Source organism: Ursus americanus, chromosome 30, assembly GCF_024610735.1.
Source record: "Ursus americanus isolate L20-20 chromosome 30, mUrsAme1.1.p, whole genome shotgun sequence".
Lineage (NCBI taxonomy): Eukaryota > Metazoa > Chordata > Mammalia > Carnivora > Ursidae > Ursus > Ursus americanus.
This window is the reverse complement of record NC_142156.1, coordinates 15,533,328-15,548,816: the sequence shown is the minus strand read 5'-3', so window position 1 is coordinate 15,548,816 and position 15,489 is coordinate 15,533,328. Positions and strand designations below refer to the sequence as shown.

Sequence of the window (15,489 nt, the reverse complement as noted above, 5' to 3'; positions counted from 1 at the left end):
GTGAAAAGGACACATCACTATAGACACAGATGAAGCCACCAACATAGTGCTGAGCAAAATAAACCAAGCATCTGATTTTATGTGTATGAGGGTCCAAAACAAGACAATGTGAATCTTACCAGAGGCCAAGAGAGTGGTTATTGTTAAGGGAGGTCATGACTAGAAGGGACCGTGGAGGTCTTCCAGGAGCCGGAATGCTCTATATTTTGAACTGGATGGCTGTTACATCCTTGCATGCATATGCAAAAACTCAGCAGGCTCTAAATTTAAAATGTGGGCACATTACTGCTTGTAAGTCACACTGCAATAAAGAAGAAACATGAAGGAGCTGGCCTGGTGCTCAATAAATAGGAAACTGACCTATTCCTATGCACATTACACACTCCCTGCCAGAATCAATCATAGCTCTTGGCGTACATGGTATTTGCTCATACAGGCTCTGTGTTCTCTCCCCACCCCTTACGTTGATCGCAGGATCTCTGTCTGTGATGAGGACAAATTTGGCCATAACGAGTTTATTGGTGAGACGAGATTTTCACTCAAGAAACTGAAGCCCAACCAGAAAAAGAATTTCAATATCTGTCTGGAGCGGGTGATCCCGGTGAGTGCCTTTGCCCCGAGGGAACGATGGGGGAGAAGAGTCTGGGGGCTGGGGGGCTTCCTCTGGGCCTGCAAAGAGGGGGAGGGAGATTTCAGGTCAGAGGGAGGTGTCAGGTCAGAGCATGGGGGTGTCATCCCGCCTCTGCCTTCAACCAACCTTGTGCCGGCATCACTTCTGACAGCAGAGTCCTCCTTGGTGAAATTGGGAAGGGCAGTGCGCTGTGGGTTCAAAGCCCGGCTCTGCCACTTTGCCGTTCCCTGGCCTTGGCCAAGGGTCTGAACTCTCCTGAGCTTCGTTTTTCTTGTCTACAAAGTGGGCGTTCTAGCAGGACCTGTGCTAGAGGAGGGTGTATGAGACATAGAACAGAACCTGGTGTCTAATAAGCACTCGTAAATTAACTGTGGTTATCGTGGAAGATAATTCTGCCTGACCCACATGTCAGTCACGAATTCATAAAACGCCGTGCAGATCGACAGGAGGCCAGGTCTCGGGGTGCTGAAGAGCACGGGCTCTGGAGCCAGACTCCCTGGGTCTGAATCTCAGGCTCCGCCACTTATAGTCTGAGCCAAATTATTTAACCTCTCTAGGCCTTAGTTTTCTCATCTGCAAAATGGAATCATGTCGTAAGTACCAACTTCATAGGGTCTTCTAAGGATTGGTGTGAGAGCCCATATAAAGCGATGGGTCTGTTACCGTGAGGGGTGGTGCTCGCCTTTTGGGAAAGAACAGGAACCAAACCGAGGCTCTCCAGTTGGGCCAGGCCTCGGAATCAACTGGAGATTTTTATTTTTATTTTTATGTTTTAAAGTTTAGTGTATTTTAATAACAAAGTTACAGGAACAGCACAAGAGATCGACATCATTAAAAACAGGTATTTGCAGGCAGGGCAAGTCAGTTAGAAAAATATAGTGAACATCCATCCCTTCACTGGGATCCGCTGCCTGAGAAAAACGCCGCCAACACCAGTTAGCTGCCATCGATAAGAAATTCCCTCGTTTAAAAAAAAAAAAACCCAGGGGCGCCTGGGTGGCACAGCGGTTGAGCGTCTGCCTTTGGCTCAGGGCGTGATCCCGGCGTTATGGGATCGAGCCCCACATCAGGCTCCTCCGCTATGAGCCTGCGTCTTCCTCTCCCACTCCCCCTGCTTGTGTTCCCTCTCTCGCTGGCTGTCTCTATCTCTGTCGAGTAAATAAATAATTTTTAAAAAATCTAAAAAAAAAAAAAACCAAACACCCAAATGCTGGCATTGTCCAGAAAAAGCATAGCAGGTGTATTTATCGTGGTTATAGTCGACCCTGCTGGAGAGGGTCCACAGATCTTGACTTGCATTCGTGCCTTAGGTCCCCACATTTGTTAAAAGCTCACACACAGATGAAAACAGAAACACTGCCGATACCTGAGTCTGTCCCCTGTTTTTCCACTGGCAGTCATTACGCAGTAGCTTTTGACCCCAGGGAAGAGAAAATATCTAATGCTCAGAACTACCCATAACAGGAAGACACTGTTTTTTAAAGAATGAGATGGTTTCCGTCTTTGTGGAGTCTCAAGCACGTTTCTACGTGCGCGGCGTGCTCGCTGGGTGTCTTTGGGCTCAGTCGTTCCACGTTTGGCGTGGAGAACACACAGACTGGTGTCTTCAAAAAGACCCAGCAGGGAGGTCTCCCTGGCCTCCTGCAGTGCACACAGAGCTGCCCTGGGACGCGCAGATCTGTTTTGAAGTCCTGAGCAATCCCCCCCACCCCCCCAGCCGCTGGAAAGGAACTTTGTGCGTCAGAAGTTCAGTGGATTTCTGATCACATCTGATTTCACGGAGAAGCCACGGTGCCTGGCCTGTAACAATGAGGTTTCTTCAGCCCTTCGGTGGAGGGCACGATGGTGAGTGGTGCTATGAGGACAGTAGGAGCCAGAGACCTCCTTACTTCCCCTCCTCCACGGCTGGCGCTGGGGGAGCCAGAGGCCGTGCTGGCAGTAGCAAGCCGTGTGGTACCGTGAACAGTGGTGGCCACGACACAGTTCTCAACGGGAGATTTTTAAACCAGAGCTTTACAAAGTAAGAACTCCCTGGAGATCCTAACTTAGTGAGGGAGGGTGGGACCCAGCAATCTATTTTTAGAGATAATCCAATCCACCCCTTTTACATATGGGCCACCTTGGGCCCAGAGAGGGGAGTGAGCTGCCAAGGTCATACCACAAGTCAGTGGCTGTGCTCTCAGGCACCGGCCAGAGCCCAGCTCTCCAGCAGCCACCAGGGCACCTGCTCCGCCTGGGCAGCGGGCCAGCTCCCCACGGGGACGCCGTCACGGGCAGGAGGGGAAATCCTGCAACATCCTCCCACCAGATGGCCGGCCGGAGGATGGGATATCTGCGAGCCACACCACATTTGTATAGCACAGGCGAAAGAACAAGACACGACAAGGAAAATTGCAAGGAGCAATTTACACCAAATGCCAGGCTCCAAATAAATCGTTACAGACAATCCTAAGAGTGAGGCATTTCCTCTGGGCCTTTGCCTGTAACAGCTGGTTCTTCAGGCCCCTTCTTCCAGCCCTCACTCAGTGAGTCCAGTTGGTCAGGACGGTGGCCAGGCCCCCACCTGGGTTTCCAGCTCCTGAGTTTGCCCATCTTGCTGTGAGGGATGCAGCCAGCCCAGAGGCACAAAGGTGGCAGGACAGGCAGAGGCCAGGAGCAGCCACGGGACCCTACTGATCATCTTCTTTTGTTCTTTGCCCTTAACCATCCCACCACCAACTACCCCCATGTGCCCCACTGAGGGCAGGGGCCTCGTAAGTGCTTCCCCTCCCCTTTGGATCTCAGTTTTCCTCATCCCTAAAGTGGGGAGGTTGGACTTAGCCTGTGGTTTTCACATGGTGTTCCCCAAAGCACTAGAATCCCACAAAAGAACCTTAGGAGCCATGGGGGAAGAAGTACCTGGTGACTCAGACCCCAAGACCCCTATGCCACTTCTACCAGAGCAGATGAAATCTTATCTGTTTTGTGTATGGGGGCCTCTGCTACTTGTTGCTGTGTGACCTTGGACGAGTGGCTTAACCACTCTGGTTCTCAGTGTCCTCATCTGTAAATGGGTTAGTAATGTACCCTATATCATAGGCTGGTGTGCATTAACATGGCCTGTCCAATGGTTAACGTTATATACATTTTGTCTAAAAGGGGAAAAGCTGGAGGGCCACAGAAGCTTGGAGAGTTGGCTCTGGATGCTAATGGAAGGGTGAGGGTTTTCTGGTCTTTCGTAGACTCATCTTTCCCTTCTGTTTCCTTCCTCCAAGATGAAGCGTGCCGGGACCACTGGGTCAGCCCGAGGCATGGCCCTTTATGAGGAGGAGGTGAGCACTGAGTGGGTATTGAAGCCACAGTCGGGGTCTGCCATCTCTCTTTTCTCTCCCTCCTGGACCCTTCCTTATTCTTTCTCCTAAAACCACTTGCCTGTCAGTTTACCATGAGAGAGGTACGCTTGCCCGATGCATTAGAACATGAGACCGAGTGGATGTTCCTCCCACTTGGAGCCCCCACCTTGCAGGGGCCCACCCTCTCATACCCAGGACGCACCCTTGAGTTCCTGCCTTGTTGGCAGAAGCTCTGCTGGAAGTTCTGCAGGACCAGAGTGATGCCACCCTCCGTGGTGACAGGGCAGGCTGGCAGAGGCTTGGGTTGGGCTACACGTCTGTGCTCTTTGCCCAGGTCCTTCCTGGGACCCAGGGACTATGATTGTGGGAAGACTGGTTGAGCTCAGAGTGGAACCATCGTCCAGCCCCACCTGTGATCACGCAGGGCTCTGTCCTTGTCTAAGTCAGAGGAAAGCCCCCCCCACCCATGTGCCCTGGACTTTCACCAATGTTGCTATCACCTCTTGCTGGTCCCTGGAGACTGGGGGGTGTCTGCTGTCCGTGGTGCTGACCACACTGGGGCAGGCTAGCTCCTCCTGCTTTCCACAGGCTCCTCCCTAACGCTAGCCATCCGTCCTGCTGCCTGGCCGCCTCCTCTTCCTAGGCTCATACGCCTTCTTCTCCTACTACAGCAGGTAGAACGTATCGGTGACATAGAGGAACGTGGCAAGATCCTGGTGTCCCTCATGTACAGCACACAGCAGGGAGGCCTCATCGTGGGCATCATACGCTGCGTGCACCTGGCCGCCATGGACGCCAATGGCTACTCAGATCCATTCGTCAAGCTGTGAGTCACTGGGACTGTAAATGAACCCCAGAGGGGGTCCTAGATCCTTGCAAAGGGAGAACCCAGAGAGCTTCCCCAAGATCACTGAATATTGAGACCCAGAGAGGGAAATGAACCTGCCCAAGGTCACACAGTGAGACAATGTGCAGAACTGGCTAGAGTGTGAGTCTGGAGTATCACACAGTCAGACTAGTGTGTCACTTGTCCATATGAGGAGTTTTGGGGCTTTGTCGCCTCCGGTGGGAGAAAGGCAGTCAACAAGGTTTCAGTAACCCCATTTGCAGCCCCCTGGAATCAGCAACATGTCCCTCCAGCAGTCCAGAGCCCCACCGCCAAAGAAGCAATCCAGCTTTTCCCAGTGCAATCTGGATATGCTCAAAGAAAAGGCCTTAGACTTTGGGTTATTCCCAGAATCTCCACCATGGGGAGTCAGAGAGTCGTGTTATCTGTGTTAGTCCAGAGCCTCTGGAATGATGCCAAGATGGGATTCAACAGACCAGGGCTTCACTAGTAGAAATGCCTGAGTGAGGGAGACGGGAGGGCTGCTAGACCACCATGCAAGTCTGACTCATGTGAGCGGAGGGGAGAGACGGGCCAGTAGAAGCATCCTGGATGCAAGTTCAGAGTCCTCAAGGCCAAAACCAGCCATCAGACAAGCCCCGCGTCTCCTAGGAGCAGGAGTACCATAATATTCCTGCCACCTTCAGTCATCAGCCGGGAGCGGGGCCTTGGCACGAACATGGCTGGGTTTCCAAGGGCAGCAGCTGGGGCCTCGGTCAGTGATGCTGTAGCTGGAGGTCCGCCCAGCACATTCTCATGGCAACCACTGAATCACACATGGGGTTCCACTCCCATCTCTGCCACCTGCTAGCTGTGTAACTATAAGCAAGTTCTCCTAACCTCTCTGAGCCTCAGATTCTTCGTTGCTATGATGGAGACAGTAGCTCCATTTACGTCCAAGGATGGGCACAAGGCATAAGGCTCAAAGAAGGTATCAGATAGAAAGCAATTCAAAATGTGCCTAGCACAGTAGTATTTGGCTACTCTCGGTAGAATTCTGCATTGCCTTGTGGCAGCTAAATGTGTGTTTCTATGGATATGATTGAAAGCTTGGGCTCTGGATCCAGACCGCCTGGGTCTGAATCTTAGAGCCGATAGTCTTCAATATTCTCTAGCTGTATGACTTTGGCTAGTGCCTTCACATCTCTGGGCCTTGATGTCCTCATCTGTAAGATGGGAAGAGGAATACTGGTCATTAGGTTCTGCCCTCCAAGAAGCAGACTCCCAGGCTAAATGAGATGTGCAAGAGATTTATTGGGGAAAACACCTGTGAAGAAAAATTGAGAGGAAGTCAGAGGAGGACCATAGGGGAAGCAGGTGGGGAGGAGGAAGGGGCTGGGAGGACGGTTGGGCAGAAAGAGTCTCAGATTGCAGTACAGTTCTGAGGAAGTGTCAGCTCAGGTGATGGGGAATCCTTGAGCACAAAGGCGCCCATTGTAGGAGCCCTGCATCTCCCGGCAGTGGGGCTGCCTCCGGTCCCTGCTGGCCCAGGTGCCGGCTGGGAAGCCAGGGCCAGCGCAGCCACAGCGAAAACGTAGTGGTGAATTCAGAGCCCAGCACCTTGCCAGCCCATTTTGCCCCTGCAGTTGGAGATCTGAGAGAAGCATTGTCATGGGGTCTGGTACATAGTAAGTGCTCAATTAGCATCTGCCGTTACAGTTATGAGTCACTCCCCTGCTGTTCCTGCTCATGGCAAAGAGTGTTTACTGATGCTCCCTCCGGCCCTGGAGACATTCCCTCCCACTGACCCCCCTCATAATAGAAAGCAGTGCTCCCCTTAGGGTTGTGGCTAAAAAATCAGGCCAGGGTAGACTTTGCTTCGGATTTCCTTTGAATGAGGATTTAGTAAACAAAAGAACACATGAGTTGGGGATGAATTTGATTTCTAGGAGTAATTGGGTTTTGTTTTCTCATATGGTCCAATAAAGAAAATTAGCTCATGGGCTGCTGTCCAGCACTCTGTTACATCCCAGCCACAGGCAAACTGTTTTTCTTAAATAATTCTCCCTACCACCCCTTCTCCCATCCACCCAATCCCTGAGAAGGAGCGTTGCTGTGGTCACCCGCAAACAGCTGCCCAGGTAGCCATTGTGGAGAGGCTAACAGGAGGCCATGAATCAGTCTAAGATCGAGTAAAGATTTTTAAAATCAAAATTGCCCATTATCTTTGCTCAGCACTTCATACCGTCCAGTCCCCCCTTTGTTTCCCTTCTTTAAAATTGTCCTCAAGGGGCGTCTGGGTGGCTCAGTCGGTTAAGCATCTGCCTTTGGCTCAGGTCATGATCCCAGCATCCTGGGATCAAGTCCCACGTGGGGGGGTTCGTGTGGGGGTCCCTGCTTAGCGGGGAGCCTACTTCTCCCTCTCCCTCTGCTGCTCCCCCTGCTTATATGTACTCCCTCTCTCTTAAATAAATAAATAAATAAATAAATAAATATTAAAATAGAATAAAATAAAATAATAAAATTGTCCTCAAAGGCAGTGGGAGGTACAGGCTTCCAGTCATGGAATGAGCGAGTCACAGGGATGAAGGCCCAGCAGAAGGAATATCGTCAGTGGCATTGCAGTAGTGTTGCATGGTGACAGATGGTGACTACCCTTGCGGTGAGCACAGCACTAGTATAGACTTGTCAAGTCACTGTGTTGTACACCTGAAACTAATGTAACATTGTGTGTCCACTATGAAGCTATGCTTCAATAAAAACTAATAAATTATCCCCAAAAGCAGTTCTGTAAGTAAGGAAGAAAAATGTTTGCCCTCTTTCCAGATTGGGAAACTGAGGCATGCCGAAGCTACACTTAGGTTCAAAGTTGCACAGCTAGTGACAGCTTCAATCAGAATCCAGATGTCCCAACTCTTAGGAGTTTTTGGCCCATTTAATTTATTTGCCCGGAAAATACTGATCGAGCACCTACTATGTGCCAGGCATTATGCTTACACTGGGGAAGAGCCATCTAGGCAGAGGAAATGGTATGTGCAAAGGCCCTGGGGTGGAAATGAGAGTGAATGGGGAGTGGGGTGAAGAGCATAGCACAAGAGCAGGCTGGGCTGGAGCAAGGATCTGATCGTATATGGAGCCTTAAAAGCCATATCAAGGATTTTGAACTTTACCCTGAGGTCAGAGGGAAGGCACTGAGCAACTGAGTAGTTTTGAGGAGGATTGATTATAATCAGATTTGCATCTTCTCCTTTCTCTCTATACAGTCACTGCCTCCCCAGGACTTGGGGGCAGCCTAAGGGGTAATCGTGCAACTCTAGGCACCGCCATCCAGGCTTTCAATCTGATCCGTGGGGGTCAAGTACTAGCTAACAGCCAGACTCCAGAGGCAACCACTGGGTTGCGTCCCCAGCTGTGTGACCTGAGGCCCATGTCTCAACTTCCCTGGGTGCTCAATTTCCTTGCCTGTGAAAGGGGTGATTGTAGCTCTACCATCGGGGTGTGTTGAGAATGAAATATCCCCCAGGTGCTTAGCACAGTGCCCGGTAGCTGCTCTGATGCACATCGGCCATATTAACGTTAAGTCACTTTCTGGTTTGTTCAGTTATTCTCCTGACTCGGGAAGGAGCCTTTGGGGTCAAGAGGCTGATCTTACTCATTAAACTTCCTCCACAATAGCATCTCTGTCTCCTCTCAGCTGGCTGAAACCGGACATGGGAAAGAAAGCCAAACACAAGACTCAAATAAAGAAGAAAACCTTGAATCCTGAGTTTAACGAGGTAAGGCTGCCCCATTGTTGTCACGCCGAGAGACGGCCTGTGTGTGAGAGAGGAACAAGCTCCCTACTAGAATGTTACAAAGCACACCAAAAAAGCTTTCTCCAGGGGCGCCTGGGTGGCGTCGTCAGTTGAGCACCCGACTCTTGGTGTCAGCTCAGGTCATGATCTCGCTGTTGTGGGATCGAGCCCCGAGTTGGCTTCCTGCTCAGTGCAGCGTCTGCTTCAGATTCTTTCTCCCTCTCCCTCTCTGCTCCACCCCTCCCCGCTTATGCCCTCTCTCTCTAAAATGAATAAGATATTTTTTTAAAAAAGCTTTCTCTCATAGGTCCACTTGAATTATCTAAAGGATAGGTAATGAGTTCCTTGTCACCAGGGGGAATCAAGCCTAAGACAAAAGCCTATTGATTAGAAATGTCATAGGAAGAAGCTGCATTTGGAGACAGATTGAATGAAATAATCTCTGACGTCTTAATAGTTTGTGGTCCTGAACTTTGAGGAAATAAATTGGGGTAGTGATGCCTTTTACCATCCACCCAGTTGGCACTACCCTCTCTCTCTCCCTCACTCCCCATGTCCATCCTGGGCATCAAGTCCTGCTGAGGCCACTATCTACATACCCATTGAATGTGCCCCTTCCTGTTGTCTCACTGTCACTTGTCAGGCACTTCATATCTGGACCCTTGCAGTAGACTCCTGACTCCCTTCCTTGTGTTCGGGCCATCCTCACATAAGCGTGAGCTTTCTAAAGAACGAATCTGAATTTTTCATCCCCATTGCTTAACCCAGCAGGGCCTCCTTAACTTCTTGGTGTGCCAGTCAAGCCCATTCAAACTCACGTCCCACCCTGCCCATCTCATACTCCCGTCCTCAAGTCGCACTGACTTCACGCGGGTCCTTGGTACTCCCTTAGCCTTTGTGCTTGCTGCTGCCTTGTCCTGGGTTTCCATCTCTCTCTCTTCCTCTCTGGCAGACTGCTAGTCATCCTTCAGAAGTCGGTGTGTTATAACCCCTGCAGGCTTTACATGTTCCTGCATCTCGTGCTATCCCCCTGGATTTCAGTTACTTGTTGACAAGCTGTCAGATACGAGGGGTCCAGAAATATCTGTTGAATGTAATGATCGGATGTCAGATCAGAGTCAGCTAGCGTTGGCTTTTACCAAATGTTGGAAAGGGGGCCAAGAAACTACAGTACAGTGTGCTTTGTGTTGTTTTGCTTTTGAAATGCATGTGCCCACATGAGCGTGAATGGAGAATGTTCTTGGTACACAGAGCTCAGAGCATCACTGGCCAGTAGTTCAGGGCGTCCTGTTCCCAGGGCCCTCTTTCAGCTGGACCCCTAATGTCCCAACTCTGACTCCTGAATTTTGAGTAAGGAGCCAACGACTGCTGTCCTGCCCTACCCTCTCCTGAAGTCTGAACAAGTCACTGAAGAAGAAATCCAAATAGCCAATAAGCCTCATTAGCAATAGAGAAGGTATGAAACAAGGCCAGACACCAGATCTCATCACAAACTAGCACAAAAATATTGTAAAATGTTGGTACCCGGTGTTGGTGAGCCTGTGGGGAAATGTACACACCATGGGTAAGAGAACAAACCGGTCCAACTTCCTAAGGGATGTTCGTCAAACCGCTCCAAAAGCCTTAACATTTTAATATTTAAATGTCATTTATTTGAGGAACAGGTAATACAGTCACATATCTGAAAATTCCAAAAGTACCAAAGGGTATCCAGTCAAAATCCTCCTCCTTCCCCAGCCTCTATCACCTACTTCTCTTCTTCTGAAGCAACTGTATTATCCACTTCCAGGATTTATAAATATACGAGACAAATAGGTATGTAGCCGGCTTTCTTACTGGTCACAAATGGCATCATGATGTACGTCCACTGCTCTCTATCTTACGACTTTTCAAACTCAGAGATTCATGTCTCAAATTAATCCTAAATTAATTACCGTGGATTTACACAATGAGTGAGTTGCATCATGCCTTTTAGCAAGCATATCACTAATGGTGGTGGAAAGTTGGAAACAACCTAAATACTCAACTGCTGAGATTAGGTTAAGGGACAGCCACACAAGCATTAAATGAAACCAGAAAGATACTTGCTAACACGCTAAGTTGGTTTTTTACCATATGTTATAAAATGGGAAAGGAAGGCTGTCACGATGCAGTATACTCATGTTATACCTTATATAATATACGGGTGTTTCATATAATATTCCAATCAGTATTCATATCAACTTCTGAAAACATACGTTAATGTGGTCGCACATGGGGAATGTTGACAGTGGCTCTTTGGGGTAGCTAGATGACAGGCTTGGGGGATTGGGTTTTATTTGACCTTGTTTTAGCTTCCTCGTTTGTTTTAACGATGAACATGAATGAATTTTGTAGTTAGGCCGAAAAGTTAGGTAAAAAGTCAGATTGTCTGGAAACCTAAGCACCTCTCTTTCATGTCAGCCTCAGAGCCCTCGACTACCCTTAATCTCTAAATGATAGAGAGAGGAAAACCCACTTCAGAAGCTACCAGAATGGAAGGACTGAATTCACGGCCATTTGCCTTCAAGGGAACCTGACCAGGAGCAGCTCTCTTAGAAAAACCCCATCAGCCTTCCCAATTTTAGAGAGTCATTGAAATGTGAATTACAGGACTTGAGAGACTTTGTTATACAGAGTGTTTGTTGAAAGGGGATTGTCAGGCCCAGGCGAAAGGCTCCAGCAGGAGGGCCCCCTTGCTCCCATATGCCCGGTTCAAGGGCCTCCCCTTGGTCCCTGAATCCCTAGGGCTCAGCCTCTTAGCTTCTAATGCTGAAGGCTCAGGACCCTCCCCCTCACCTGTCTTTCTCTGCTGCATCCAGGAGTTTTTCTATGACATCAAACATAGTGACCTGGCGAAGAAGTCCCTGGACATCTCGGTCTGGGACTATGACATCGGCAAGTCCAACGATTACATCGGTGAGTGCTCCTAACTCCCAGAAAAAAGCTCATCCTCCCAGGAGAGAAGAGCCTTAAGGATCCAGGCTTCTCTTGGAGGGTTCAGGGCACTCCTTGTCTTTTGGTGGCCGCATCGTCCAAAAGCCACATCGGGACCCACGGTACTGATCTGGGTCCAATTTGGGGGTGCTTTTATAGGCAAGGGCTGACAAAGCTGGGCGATTGGGTCATGACTGGTTATTTGCTGAACAGATCACCTCCAGTGGATAATCAAATCACAGAGGAGAGTGGGGTCTGTGGCTTCAGAAAATAGGGTGCAAAGGAAGTCTCCTTAATCAATTTGCGAGTCCTGGAGGAGGGTTCTAATTTTTCCCAGCTCCCCTTCAAATGACGAGGACGAACAGTCATTAAAGATGGAGCAGGGAGGGCACGCCAGGCGAGGGACACAGCCCAAGCAAAGGTGTGGAGGCAGGACAGCACAGGGTGGCCAAGCTGACCCTTTGGAAATAGACGGTGGGTACCCAGAAGTAGTGGGGGACAAGTTTCGGTGAGTGGGGTGGTGACTTACAGAAGGTCTTAGAAAATGAGAGCGTGAAGCTACAACTTGATACTCTAATAGGGAGCCGTGGCAGGTTCTCGAGCAGCTAGTGTGCAGGCAGAGAAGGCCAGTAGTAATGACATCGTAACAACAGCCCTCCATAGAGAAGGATCCCAGGGTGAGGGAGGGGTCACTGCTTGGTGGCAGTTTTTCCCAACTAGACATTTGGGTCCAGAGTGAGAGTCCCATGCGTCCCCTCCACTCTGACCGCCTGCCTCTGACTCCCCATCTTGCCCTCCAGGAGGCTGCCAGCTGGGGATCTCGGCCAAGGGAGAACGCTTAAAACACTGGTACGAGTGTCTGAAAAACAAGGACAAGAAGATTGAGCGCTGGCACCAGCTACAGAACGAGAACCATGTGTCGAGCGATTAGGATGGGCCCCCAGGTCTCCGGCTCCATGCCCCACCCCGTGCCAGGTCACCCACCAGCCTGACCCAGCTGCCCTTCGCACTCTGGTCTCTCTTCTTTCTGCCTCCCCCACCCTCTCCCTCCCTGTGCCTGCCTTTGAGGTGCCCCCTGACCTTGGGCACTGCTGCCAAAGACCTTTCTCCTCCATCTGCGATGCTGTGGTGCGGGCCCTGACTGCAGCCCCTCTCTGGTCCCTCTAGGGTAGAGCAGGAGGGAGAGGGATGCGGAGATTTTTACAAGGAGGCTTTAGTTTAACAGCCTCTCTGGGTAAACTGCAAAGGTTCTTCATCATTTAGGACTGTTTTTAGACCCTCCAGGCCTTGAACACACACACACACACACACACACACACACACACACACACACACACACAACTTGAGTTTCCTGTGTCGTGTCTGCATATACCCTCAGCTGTCAGCAGACCGGAACAAGGCTGTGAGGACCAGCACTGGGGAGGAAATAGAGCATCCAGGCCCCCACTGCCCCTCCACACCATACCCCCCAATTGCCCGGAAAAGAGACCACCGTGTTTAAACTCCCCGGTGACTAGGAACGCACCCTCCTGGCCCCAAATGCATCCAGACGTGGACACGCAGAACACACAAAGGGGCTTAGTAGCCCCCTCTTTCAGGATGCCATCTAGTTGCTTCCTAATAAAACCCAACACCCTTTCTCTAGCGCCCCCATCTCCCACCCTTCCCTCCCCTTCTCCCTAACCCTACACCCCATCAGACTCTCTTTCTGAGCTCCTCACACTCCTCCCTCCCTGTCCATCTCTCTCCCCTTCTCCTTTCCCTCTAAGAGGGTAAAATAGCAACAGCAAAAAATACCTTAACCCAGCCTCACCCCCTCCCCCGCTTGACCAGCAAACTCAAACTGGCCCCACCCTGAAGTTCCGGTTTGGACCGTGCTTCTCAACACCGTCCACATCTCCTGGTGGCAGAGCCAGGTGTCCCCCAGCTGGGCCAGCTGCTGGCGCTGCCCCGGGGCACGACGGCCTCTCGCCAGCTGTGTAGACCGAGTAGAGGGCTTCCTCAGCCCCTGGGCTCCCCAAGGAGGTGCAAAAGGCATTTAGAAACCAGAGCTCTGGGGTTGGGGGGGGCTCTCCAAAGCCCCCAGCCTTCCCCCTCCCTCTGCTCTTAGTTAAGTGAACGCACCACTCCGTCCCAGCCGTCTTCGACTCTCTGCTTCTCTGCTCTCTGGAGTCCTGTCTCTCACTCACGATCGCCTTGAATCTCTCCGTCTGTGGCTCTGCCCCAATCTCTCTATCTCTTGCACCCTCTTCACCAAATCATCGAGAGAATAAAATACCATCACGAATCTGTAGCTTCAGAGAGTGACAGATCCTGACGCCAAAGGCCATGGTTCCATCACGAATCATTCAGTCTTTCTTCCTAAAAAATTAAAAAATAATAATAAAGAGGAGGAAAAGGTGATGAGAATGTACATTACAAATATGAGGCTGGGGTCAGGTCATTGTCACTGCCCCACAAGAAAGGCTTGTTTTTTCCCGGTTTCCATTGTCCTCCCCCTCGAAAATCACCTCCCTCTGTCTGACAGCCTGGCGTCCATAGACGTCGTCAGATGGACACTCAAGCTCTCACTTTCTCCAAACCTTTTAACTTGTCCCAGTCAATGCCTCCACCCTCAGCTCCCTGCGCAATTCATCGGAAGACTCTGATTTCTTGCCTTCAATAACCTTCTAAACATCAAGCTCTTCTCTTTCCCCAAGATGGCCGATGACTTCCTGGCCGCCATCTTGCCCCCTGACCCTGTCCCTCTGCCAGTCCCTGTGGCGCCCACTCTCAGCCCACCTGCTCCCCACTGTTTGCCCCTAGGAGAGAGCATGCTGGCTGCATTGCTCAAGCCTGACGCTGGTATTGGCGCTGGAATCAGCATGCAGCGAGCTCACGGTGTCCCCGGTCTGGGCACACGCTGTCCCTGACAAATGTAACCACCTCCCTGCCTAGAGCACACGCCCTCCAGTGCATGCAGAACCGCCCCCTGCCTTTCTTTGTGATGATGTAGCCAAAAATAAAGTAGGACTATCCAGGAAAAACTGGGGGCCTGGGTTTTTCCTTTCTGGTTTTTGGAAGTGCTTCCTCCCCCTCAGGATACGCGATGCGGTTCGGAGAGTCCGTGCTAATGAGCATCTGCTCCGTCCTGGCCCTTGGGGATGCGGCAGTGGGCAAGGCAGATGTGGTCTCTGGCCATGCTGGCCGAATCCACACCCTGTTAGAAGAACGCTTTTTGCTGGTGCCCACCTATCCTCTTCTCCCTTCTATCCCAACCTTGGGGAAGAGTCCCGGGTGCTGTGGAATTTGACAATGTCAAGGCTCAAAGAGACCACAGAGTTGAGCCAGGGCCTAGTTCAATCAACTCATTTATCTGATAGAGGAATAACCCAAAGCCCAGGGAAGGGAATGACCCGGCCAACGGCTCCCAGCAGCAATGCCAGGAAAGGAGCTGTTTCACTGGACTCCTGGTGCAATGTCCTTAACACGCTGATTAATAATATCATAGATCATCAAGGCCCCCTTTATGATCTAGCACCTTCTATCCTGCAAGGAGTCTTCACAGGTGGCCCTCAACAGTTCCGAACGTGAGCCGAGGAGGGAACTAACTTCCCAGGGGGATTCTTAATCCCGCCATGATCTATCCCAAAAATGTTTAAGCAATTTATCAGGAATGTTGGTTACTACCCAGAAGGAACCATCAGTTCCGTCCACCAGATGCCCAAGGTAGAGACAAGATCTTTTTTTATCCCCAAAAGGGTGGTTCTTAGTCCTGGGGAAGAAATAGGCATATTAGAGTCACCTGGGGAGATTTTCTTTTCAAACTACCCATGCTCTCCCTGCCACCCCCGCCCCCGGACTCTGTACCCTGGGGACAAGGTGTATATTTGAACATATTTCCTGGTTGATGCCTTGTGCTTCCCACCTCCCTCATGACTTTGCCAACTGCCCTAAAGTCCATCTGTGTTT

The 15,489-nt window shown here is 50.6% G+C and overlaps 1 protein-coding gene across 1 annotated transcript in view; it reads left to right on the top strand.

The window, feature by feature from the left end:
• The window catches only part of RPH3A (rabphilin 3A), a 199,171-nt gene extending 184,602 nt beyond the window's left edge, over window positions 1–14,569 (top strand). The window contains exons 18-23 of the mRNA XM_087857336.1: window positions 475–601; window positions 3,886–3,942; window positions 4,635–4,789; window positions 8,484–8,565; window positions 11,424–11,520; window positions 12,339–14,569. Of these exons, the coding sequence (XP_087713462.1) occupies window positions 475–601; window positions 3,886–3,942; window positions 4,635–4,789; window positions 8,484–8,565; window positions 11,424–11,520; window positions 12,339–12,469 (649 nt within the window). The 3' untranslated portion in view covers window positions 12,470–14,569. The remainder of the gene's footprint in view (window positions 1–474; window positions 602–3,885; window positions 3,943–4,634; window positions 4,790–8,483; window positions 8,566–11,423; window positions 11,521–12,338) is intronic.
• The last annotated feature ends 920 nt before the right edge of the window (window positions 14,570–15,489 follow it).